Source organism: Polypterus senegalus, chromosome 2 (assembly GCF_016835505.1).
Source record: "Polypterus senegalus isolate Bchr_013 chromosome 2, ASM1683550v1, whole genome shotgun sequence".
Taxonomy (NCBI): domain Eukaryota; kingdom Metazoa; phylum Chordata; class Cladistia; order Polypteriformes; family Polypteridae; genus Polypterus; species Polypterus senegalus.
Genome location: NC_053155.1, coordinates 254819823 through 254831917, shown reverse-complemented (window position 1 = coordinate 254831917; position 12095 = coordinate 254819823). Strand labels below are relative to the sequence as shown.

Below are 12095 nucleotides of genomic sequence, written 5' to 3'. Positions count from 1 at the left end.
TGTCAACTCTTAATTTATTAATTTACTGTTTTATGTATGATCTTCGAGCTGTATGCAACAACTTATCTTAACATAGTAAAAGCATTATGAGAAAGCCTTCAGAATATTGGAAAATATCATCTGGTAATCACCTGGGCACTCTCATATTGAAGAAAATTAATTGAGCACATATATAATCCACTTATATAATGTACCTTTGAGGAGACTTGCATGCTGTTATCCTGCATATTCATGATGGCTTCTGATATCTTGACATCAATGGGCTCCATAACAGACTCAATGTTGAATGGCCCCTCTAGCCTCTCTGCCACCAACAGCATTGCATCTGTCAGAAGTGCAAAAGATACATTTCATGAGCTGTAAATGCAAACAAAGTATTCTCAACTGTATCACAACAGCAGTCACCAAGCAAAGCATGTCAGAGCCATATGTGATTGGGTAGTGAAGGATGGGGCCTAAAGCCTCAGGCTCTGTGACAGGGTGAGCACAAGAGAATTGGAAACAGTGAAAAATATCTAGTTGTTTGAAAGCAGCTGTCAGCTTGCCATTCTTCACTAGAATTAGTTTGGAATGTGCCTCTCTTTTGCAATGTGAGCAAGTTTCCATCTTGGTAAAAGAATATGCATGCTAGTCATGTCTCTCGACACCTACTTCACAAAATGTTCACTCATTTGGCTCCTGTACTGTAAACTCAGATGGTTGGCTAAGACCCAACAAAGGGAGATCTTTTTGGAACGAACACCAAAATGCAAAATACTGCTTGGAAAAGGAGAAAAAATGAACACCATTGTGTTCCTGTTGCTGAGAATTTACATTTGTACACAGAGAACGGGATAATTATTATTAAAGTAACAATAAATGCATGCTTTTACACTCCAATTTACATTCTCACATAGCTTAAAGCTCATTCATTCATTCATTCATTCAATCAATCATTCATTCATTCATTTTCCTCAAGCTTACTTATTTTGTAATAGCTACAGTATTTCTAAATGCACATATTAATTTCATCTCTTTTTCTGATTTCACAGTATAGCTGGTGTGAAGCTTTCCTGAGGCAGACAGGTTCTTTAAAAGAAAACGTCAAGAAGTCTTAACCTTAAGAAGCTTTAATGTAAGATTAATGAAAAGAAAACACATTTGCAAGCTCATTGTTTGACATTTGAATAACATCCAGAACTTGCTTGAATAAACTCCTTACTCACATCTGTTATTGAGTTGTCACTTTTGCGTGGTTTTGATGGTTGTGTTATTTTGCTGTAACTGACATTATAAAGCCATATTTATATTAGAATTTTTGTTCCCTGCAACATAAGGATCAGCTACTCTGATTTTATTTTGAATAGCACTTTTCACAGTGAGCACCAGGCCAAAGCACTTTACAAGTATAATCTTTTACATAAATAAATATATGTATTACTGGAGCCCAGCTGGGTTATGTGACCTGCTAAAAGGTCATGATGTATTCATGGATTTCAGGGAAATAGCAGAGAGGTCCTTCTTGCAAACCTATGCAACCTACAACAGATAACACCAGTGAGGAAGACATACTCATTTAAAAAAAGCATACCAAGCAGGGCTGGATGAAACCAGAAATAATGCAAAAAATATAAAGTAATTGGCCAGCCAAGACTACATACTTTTTCACTGGACCTTCATACATATGCCTCGACCTCCTTGTCCCCTGGTACTACTTGCACCTTTACAAAGTATAGCCATGGGTTTCCCTTCTCAAGTTTTGACTCCCTCTCCCATGACTCTAATTTCTTCCTCTTTCAAGACCCTTACCCATCTCTCCTGTGACTGCAGACTCAGATGCACCTTGCTGGTGAGAACACTTCTACACAAACCCTATAATCACTTTCAGTGTCATGGACAGCACTTGTTGTGTTACAGTGACACCAGGCTAAAACTTCATGTAGTGACCTCCTAGTGTCCCTGCATTACTGATCTTTCAGAAGCACTTAAAAACAGATCTATGAAACAGTACCCATACGACATTCTCTGTCAAAAAGATCTTAATGTGTTCTTCAAAGATTCACAATCTCTTCTTGCTTTAACACTAGAATTACCAGAGCCTACGAAAAAACTCGTAATTCCGTCCCACCTTAAACTGCTTCTTAAATCCCTTCACACCTCTCCGCCAGCGCCCTTTGTCTTCTAAATGTGCTGATAAAGAGAAGCCGGCTATTCCATCCCCCCACCAATTTAGAACGTGCACGAACTTCTCTCAGCTCATGCCTTGATTGAGTATCTGGGAGTGAAGTGGAGTTTTAGAGCGAAATAATAGATCGTTGTTTGGAACACACGCATTTCATGTCTGTTCCGTTTCTACAGTAATCTGTGTAAACACATTGTTAAAACAGAAACTTTTTTATATTCTAGTAGTAGATGACAAAAATGTAGGCATAAACTATATAATGTATGAAGTCTGAAGTCCAAATAGCAAAGAAACATTTTCACAAGAATAACACAATTGCACTTTTATTCAAACATATAACCTTAATATGCGACATTAACACCAGTTTACTGTAACTGACTCCGTGGCTCAATAGACTCAGCCCCCGCTTGGGAGTCAAGAGGTCGTGGGTTCGATCCTGCGCCCCTCCGTTTTGAGAAGTAAACTGCTCTTGTCTTACTGTTTTACAATAAAAGCATACATTTGATTTCAGTCTGTAACAGCCAGTGCAGTTTATGATCCTTGTAAAGGTTAGCTTTTTTTTTAAATTCACTTTTCACTCTCTCAGTCGCGTTCAGAATCAATCCATACAACCCCATCTAACACGGCTGTTTTCACTAAACCCCCCCCGGTTCTGACACACAAACGCTGGCGAAGCTGCCTTCTTCGTATCTCACCGTCACTTGCTTTTCGTCTTATTGAGTGTTCCTGCCAGTCCCGCATGTTGCTGTATGCTTTTTCTTTTGTACTACAGGACATGCAGAGGAAAGAATGGTAAAGACCAGTAACTTCGGCGCTATATGCAATCATCAGACACTCCCCATCTGCCCGTGTCGTTCAAGCACAGGAACATATATTAGTGTAAAAGTATAACAAAAGTGCACTTTTATTCAAGTGCACTTTTTCCATTGCCTTTTCCTGTAAGAAGCAGTGTACACACTTCTCTCTATCCAGCATACAGCAACATGCGGGACTGGCAGGAACACTCAATAAAACTGAATAAAAAGAAAATCAAGTGACGGTGAGATACGAAGAAGGCAGCTTCGCCAGCGTCTGTGTGTCAGAACTGGGTGGGGGGGCGTTAGTATGCATCGTGGTACAACGCAGAGCTATAGCGCGTCTGTATTCTGTTTCTTTTGTACTCGAGGGCACGCAGAGGAGAGAATAGTAAAGAGCAGTAAGTTCGGCGCTATATGCAATCATCAGACACTCCCCATCTGCCCGTTGTTTTGTTATACTTTTCAATACTTTTATACTGCTCAAACTGGCATGCTCAAAAAATACACGTGTAATGCCACGAAAAGTGCACGCAGACACTTCATTTCTCAAACAAAACAAGTGCACTTTTATTCAAAACTACCTGTATAACCGAAGAAAAAAGAAAGCAAGTTACAGTAGGCGATTGATACGACACCTTGCATGGTGCAATGCTAAGAAGTGCAGATTTTCATTCCGTGCTATATAAAATCATCACATTCAAATGTTAACAGTTCCCACACACCCAAGGACCGTCCTTCCTACATTTACGACACGTGTACTTGCCGTGTACACAACTCTCTGTGCTTATGGTTTCTATTACACTGAATGAGCACCTGACACTGTACTTTCTTCCCTGGGGAAGGTCCGCATCAGAGAATTTCCAGTTCTTGCATAAATTCACACCCGATCTGACGCTGTTCGTTTTCAAATAATATTGCATTAGTGCGATTATATTTTCACATATATTGTCTCTTTCTTTCAGGTGTGTAATAGAAACCACAGCATAGAGAGAAGTGTGTACATTGCTTCTTACAGGAAAAGGCGATGGAAAAAGTGCACTTGAATAAAAGTGCACTTTTGTTATACTTTACACTAATATATGTTCCTGTGCTTGAACGACACGGGCAGATGGGGAGTGTCTGATGATTGCATATAGCGCCGGTTACTGGTCTTTACCATTCTTTCCTCTGCATGTCCTGTAGTACAAAAGAAAAAGCATACAGCAACATGCGGGGACTGGCAGGAACACTCAATAAGACGAAAAGCAAGTGACGGTGAGATACGAAGAAGGCAGCTTCGCCAGCGTTTGTGTGTCAGAACCGGGTTTAGTGAAAACAGCCGTGTCAGATGGGGTTGTATGGATTGATTCTGAACGCGACTGAGAGAGTGAAAAGTGAATAAAAAAAGCTAACCTTTACAAGGATCATAAACTGCACTGGCTGTTACAGACTGAAATCAAATGTATGCTTTTATTGTAAAACAGTAAGACAAGAGCAGTTTACTTCTCAAAACGGAGGGGCGCAGGATCGAACCCACGACCTCTTGCTTCCCAAGCGGAGGCTGAGTCTATTGAGCCACGGAGTCAGGTACAGTAAACTGCTGTCAATGTCGCATGTTAAGGCGGCTTTTTGTTTCTGCAGTTATATGTTTGAATAAAAGTGCAATTGTGTTATTCTTGTGAAAATGTTTCTTTGCTATTTGGACTTCAGGCTTCATACATTATATAGTTTATGCCTACATTTTGTCATCTACTACTAGAATATAAAAAGTTTCTGTTTTAACAATGTGTTGACACAGATTACTGTAGAAACGGAACAGACATGAAATGCGTGTGTTCCAAACAACGATCTATTATTTCCGCTCTAAAACTCCACTTCACTCCCAGATACTCAATCAAGGCATGAGTTGAGAGAAGTTCGTGCACGTTCTAAATTGGTGGGGGGATGGAATAGCCGGCTTCTCTTTATCAGCACATTTAGAAGACAAAGGGCGCTGGAGGAGAGGTGTGAAGGGATTTAAGAAGCAGTTTAAGGTGGGACGGAATTACGAGTTTTTTCGTAGGCTCTGGTAATTCTAGTGTTAAAGTTTTACCTCTGACATTAGTTACCAGTGACTGCAGACTTGCTTTGTTGTGCGTTTCATAAAGTCTACCCTGGCCTCACTCTCTCTATCTCTCCTGATCGAGGGCTATTATCGGCATGTTAAGGTACCAAGCATTATTGTGGGAGAAAAATAGATTGGGAGATGATAAACCAAATGACTGTAACAAACAAGGGCAGAGAGGCCAAGGGTCAAAACCAGAAAAGAATGGAAAGTTGGACATAGTTACAATTCTGGAGAACTAGGTCCAACCTTGATAGACACATCCACTGTGGTCTCATTTCTGTCTCAGTAGTGCTACTGTCTGAATCCATTCCCTATCTTACTCTCCCAAGTTACATGTGTTTGACACTGACATGTACAGAATCTCTCCCCCAGTGTAGTTCTCTTTTTCTTTTCTGGATGTCTCCAGGACATACCATTTCACTGGGCCTTCATACATAGGCTTCAACCTCCTTGACCCTGGTACTACTTGCACTTTTACATAGTAAAGCCATGGGCTTCCCTTCTCTTTTGACTTCTTCTCCCATCACTCTAATCTCTTCCTCTTCCTCTTCTTCCACTGTGGTCTCATTTCTACCTCTGTAACGCTGCTGTCCAAATCAGTTCCCTATCCAACTCACTTTGAAGGCTTACCACTCCCGAGTTATTTGTGTATGACACTGGCATGTACAGAATTTGTCCTCCAGTGTGGTTCTCTCTTTTTACTGGATGTCTCCTGTGGAAATTAAAGTTGCTCTTAATCCTGGTACCCTCTTGCCAACAAGATATGTCACGTCATATTATATGTAGCATGCATTGACAAAATTAAGCAGTAATGAATTTCCATTCTATTTCAGAATAATGTTGTAAAGTCAGACTCTAAGCCCACTAACCAGGAAAGTTTTTGGTGATACACTGGTCTATTCTCTTCTCTGTTTAACAATGATTTTTAATTTCTAGCATTTGGAACAGGATGTCATCTTCTTGTAAACTGACATTGCCTGAAAGCTTCTGCCGGTGTGCACTACATATTTACTTGTCTGCCTCTTGACATAAAGCTGAAGAATGGCTTATTGAAACAGATGACTTTTGTTGTGTTCTCGGTTGACTGCTGCTTGAGTTATGTTTGAGTTCTTTGCACCAGTTTACCAATAAAATTGTATTTGTAGATTAATAAATTACGTATGCAGCAAACCTTACCATACTAACTCTATACATGAACTATAAAATATTTTGTCCTCCCACCACAGAATATCTAAAGTAAATCATTAAAAATTACTTGCCTCTGTTCCTGAGTATTTAATATGCAGTTAATGCATGAATATCACTTTCAAGCAGTATTCAATTTCATCCAGTTTTGCTCCCAGCTGATAATGTTCTTCACTCCCTTTCACCTGAAACATCACCTAAGTCACTGCTTGTGGAGCAATCTTCATGACTGAAGTGCCAGCCCTAGCTTGTCTCAATCAGCTTTCTCCCCATGTCAACCAGATATTTTCTTTAGGCTATGATCACCAACATAAAGAGGACATTTTTTGAGCATGCACTGATTCAGTGCGTCGCACATCCACCAACTCAGGATCCTAAATTAGGACCTGCACAGCCATGATCCCTCAGCACCACACTAGTTCAAAAGGAATGGAACAGTGTGAGTTTTTTTTACAGTGGCTGGAGTGCAAATCCTGCCACTAACCCCGGAATTTGTCCTTCAAGTTGGAGGACCTGATTGCAAGGCTGGAAGTATTGCAACAGACTGTTTTTATGGGATATTATTAATTTAGGCAGTAGTAATCAAATTCAGGAAAGAATCCTGGTTTTTGTTCATAAAATTTATAAAAGCTTGTAGTCAACCCATTTCAAAGATGTACAGGTTATAAATGTATCCAAGGCAGGTCTGGGCATATTACATTGATTTTTAAGAAAATGCCTGCAGATTAATACCAATATTTTTATAGAGGCATTAAAACAGAAATATTTGGGAATCTTTTGCTATAATTGCTCATTTCAGTTAGGAATTGTGAATTGTGATAAAACAAAGATGAGTAAACTGTAGTAAACACACAAATAGACTTATTTCCGTGTAGTAAACCATAATGAGTGGAAAAAATGAAATAAAATTTAAATTTATTTCATATTAGTAAATGAAGAATGTTACACAAAATACCACTAAAAACAGATGAAATAAATGTTCCTGTCTACCAAAATATGAACATTTCATCACAGCATATGCAGATGATAAATGAAACAAGCATTTACTAAAATAGATATTTTCCTAGGAGCAGCTTTAATTGAAGAAGAACTCCCATGGCAAGCCAGTAACATTCAGTAGCTATTTAACAAACCACTAAGTGCTCTGTCGACAAATTATTAGATATTTCTCATAAATTTCACTAGGGTATTAAACGAGTGCTGTAAAATGCATTATCCAAACTTGATTCAGTCTTGGAAAAGACAAACACGCTTCTCATATTACAGTATCATATTACAATCTTATTTGGTTCCTCTTTGAAAAGTATTTATTTCAGAATGTCATCTTTGCCTTTTTATGTAAGTGAGCATTATTATCAGCAGTTGCCCATTATCTGTGTTATCAGCATAGATTACAATGAAATGTAACAAATTATTGCTTTGTGTTCTGCATTCTTCATAGCTCTTATCATACATTAAAATCAAATTATTCTACAATTTCCACAAATCCAAAATACACCAAAAATGCATTTCTCTTCATTAAATATGTGCCACGGTGGATTTGAAATGTATACTGTAAGTGTTTCTTTCACATTTTCTTTCATTTTAGTTTTTGCTAGATATTTAAACTCTATAAACATATCATTTGTAACTGCGTGATGCTGATGTTTGCAATTCACAGAAATTGCAGCTTATGAGGTGATTAACAAGTCGAATATTTTGGATTGAGAAACATTATCATCTATCCATTACCAAAGTGTTGTTTAGGCCAGAGCCTAAACTGGTTGTATTGGAGGTATGGGTATCAATTAATCTTGGAGTAGGTTTACTCACAATCACTCATGCAGGGCACTGATTACACTAAAATATGCCCATCCTTGGGATGAAGGAGATGTGAGGAGAGTTTAGGGATTCAAAGCCAGGTCTCTGGAACTGTTGGGCAGCAGCAACACTACTAACAAGTCTATTGTCTTATAAAGAATTATGTTAAAATATTATTTAGTTACTGAGGTGGGCTGGCGCCCTGCCCAGGGTTTGTTTCCTGCCTTGCCCCCTGTGTTGGCTGGGATTGGCTCCAGCAGACCCCCGTGACCCTGTAGTTAGGATATAGCGGGTTGGATAATGGATGGATGGCTGGCTATTATTTGATTATCAACATTAATGGGTAAATAAATATTTTTTATGAAAAATGCAATGTCAAGTAATATATCCTATACACTAGCATGCCAACATGTAGTACAAAGGTTTTAATAAATATTTTCTGAAGACATCCACTTGACATAATGAGAGCCAAAGGTTCACCGTCAAAAGCGCAATAGACACATGAGCCCCGACAAAACCGCGAAGGACAAATGAGCGCCGACAAACCCGCTAACTGGTTTTCAACAAATGCGCGCCGACAAAATCGCAAGAGAGGCCAAGAGAGTGGGACGCGTACGTGCGCATTATGTACACATTATGTGCTAGGTGGTAACTGTTATAACTACTGATGGCATGCCGCGAACAAATAACTCAGTCGAGGGTTGGCATAACGCGTCGTATACAAAGCGGAATTACCAGCAGTCAGGCAGCCACCAAGTCTAAATATGCTCAACTATCAAGACGTCTTGCTGCAATTCTTCCTACATATGCAGGGCGTGATCTTAAGGGCTATCTGCGTGCCGTGCTGATGGCATGCCGTGTCTCATAATATTGACTTCTAAAATAAACATTATTATATATGCTTTAAACTAGTAATTCATATTTAATGAAACTTTCGCGATTTTGTCGGCGCGATTTTGACGCGCGTTTTAATCGGCGCTATTTTGTCGGCGTTCATATGTCTATCACGCAAATGTCGGGTCACAGAGCCAACAAGGACCATTTTACCTTCACAGTATTACAGTGTATCTGAAAACAACCCAAAACAAAATACTTGATAAACGATCCACTGACAAACTAAGAAAGGCAGTTAATCTGTAACAAATGGAACAACATGCCCTGGTTGCTGTATGTGTAACACTCCTTACTGCTTAAGAACTATTGTGTAGGACTACTTAAATTACTTAATAATATAAAGAATATCCTACGGTGTGCTGGCACCCTGCTCGGGGTTTGTTTCCTGCCTTGCACCCTGTGTTGGCTGGGATTGGTTCCAGCAGACCCCCGTGACCCTGTAGTTAGGATATAGTGGGTTGAATAATGAATGGATGGATGGATAAAGAATATCAGAGAAGGCAGAAGGTTCTTCCAGACACCAAGCTCCTTTAGTCATCTTTTATGTCATGCCAAAAAGAACACTCGCCTTAAATCACGGTTAGCCATGATTTGGCTCATCTCTATGACCACCAGAAATCCAACACAAGAACAAGTCATCAAAGTTAAGAACTATTGTACTATAATTTCTCTCTATATATAGAAGGACATCTTAGCAATACTGCCACAGGACATAAGTGGGCACAATCACTAACTCTTTTGTCTCATGTGGCTCTGAGGTGACGCCTATTGGGGGCAACTGACTTCACTCATTCTGGTCCACAAACTATAAAGCCACCCTCCCAAAGGAGCTCCTGAACACTCTTTGGAACTATTTACTCGCAGACAATGGCTAAAGATTGACTTTTGCTTCTTATTGTACCATTGTACACTTGTTATTTTAATACACATTATTATTTTGAGTAAATGGGTTGGACCAGCTGTTACCCTAACATTTCCTCTGGGGTCTTGTATTACTTACAGTCGACCACAAACAATATATATATATATATATAAATATATATATATATATATATATATATATATATATATATATATATATATATATATATATATATATATATATATATATATATATAATATGTAATATCAAATATGATATATTTAGAGTTAATTCTGAATATATAAACTGACACATGATGCACTATGGAATGACTCCAAAAGATTTAAGCAAAAAGATATATGCATAAAGTCAGTTTTAAACAGTTACTGGCGGTACTCAAATTATGGTGAAAAGGTGACATTTGATCAGATTATCCCTGTGAAGATTAAGAAAGAGGTGCCAGTACTCATTGGTACACTAAAAAAAGTGCTGGTACAGTGAAAATTAAATTTTTGTGATACAGTGACCATTTCTCAAAGAGTGGGGTGGAAAAGGTGCTGGTACTGTGAGCTTTTATATATACTGTATATATATATATATATATATATATATATATATATATATATATATATATATATATATATATATATATATATATATATAATAAAAAATTCCTGGGACGAGAAGAGACTTTTTAGCCTGGGACGAGACATGACTTTTTCAGAGAGATACTTTCATGTCCCATGAGACAAGACTTTGTGCCATGAGATTTAACCACGGCCGGGCCGGAAATAAAAGATAAAGAGTAGATGACAAAGTAGAACATCATAAAGAATTGTGGTGCGATACACATGCAAAGCAGGTTAGAGATAACGAAAGTACTAACATTCAAAAGTCTCGAAAAAATGATAGTAAAGATCGCATTAGCGCAAACAAAAGAAAATTATTACTCAGTGAAATAATGGAACAGAGAAAATAGATTGAATATATTGTTCAGATTTAAACTTTAAGTTGAAGACTTGTAGATCGTCTAATTCATGTTGCCATCAGGGAAAAATAATGTTTCTTCCCAATAATGAGGCGTATCCACGAGAGTTAAAAGATTTGTTGTTTGGTGAAAATGAAATCCACATACGTGAGCGGTAAAGATGCAAAGTGGCTGGCGCGTAACACAGGCCAAGGATGTTGGCGAGAGAAGCGAGCAGGGGGCAAAGCCCCCTAGTATATATAAAGTTGAATTAGATATGTATGGAGTGAAGTTTTAATATGTAAAATCAAACTGAATACACTACATGGAGTTGGGGTGGCATGGTGGTGCAGTGGTAAATGCAACTGTCTTGCAAACTGACCATTCTGGGTTCAACTAAGCTGACTGTTGCTATCTAGTGCAGAGTGTTCTCATTTTGCCAAAGTCTGCATGGATTTTCCTTGTACTTCTCTATAACTGGCTCTACTGTCATTGAGCTCATATGTATGCACTATGAAGGACTGGTGCCCTGTACTGCTGGGATGGACTTCCTTGACCCTGAATTGGATTAAGTGGGTATGAGAATGCATGAATGTATGAATGTTGAATCAAGCATGGATATATAAATGTCAAGGCTGGTATAGACTTAGTGAATTGATAATGTTTAAGTTGAAATGTTTAATCAGATTAATTACACTAATGTTATGGCTAAGTAATGGAGCATTAGGATAATTTCAAATGAAGGTATGTTTAAGCGGTTCTCTGGAATATAGATGACCTCCAACAATTACAGCATATTCATCTAAAAATGTGGTTGTTTTTTTACATGGGCACAGAGTACTGAAGACCTTCGATTATACTTATTGTATTGTTATATTTTTATTTTATATTATTTTAGAGTTAACAAGTCCTGGTGAGACAGAGAGCAGGGAGGATTCTAACACAGGGCCATACAGAAGGACAAACTGCAAACTGATTTATCCAAGTTAAACAAAAAAGCCTTATGTTTAATCCATTTTATATCTAACAGTTACAGAGAGGACAGGCAAACCAGTATTTAACAATTAGATAAAAATAAACATAAAATGCAGAAAAAATCGAATACAAATGGCACAGCAATCTTATTAAATGAATACAGAAAAATCAAGCCAAGTGCACAAAGCAGTTGGAAAAATTAATCAATGAAAGAATGGATACATCATTAGCATATTATGTTCACATTGATTTATTACTACAAATTCGAATTGATAAATGTAGTAGATGCACATAACCTATTAGAACCTTCCTTTGGGTTCCAGAAATTATGTTTTACTTCACAGGTTATGAAAATAATTCCATATACA

The 12095-nt window shown here is 38.0% G+C and overlaps 1 protein-coding gene across 2 annotated transcripts in view; it reads right to left on the bottom strand.

Annotated features, from left to right (window-relative positions):
• The window catches only part of gpc6a (glypican 6a), a 1322758-nt gene that overhangs the window by 219840 nt on the left and 1090823 nt on the right, over positions 1–12095 (bottom strand). For both annotated transcript variants that reach the window (XM_039745387.1, XM_039745388.1), the window contains exon 5: positions 195–325. In XM_039745387.1, the coding sequence (XP_039601321.1) occupies positions 195–325 (131 nt within the window). The remainder of the gene's footprint in view (positions 1–194; positions 326–12095) is intronic.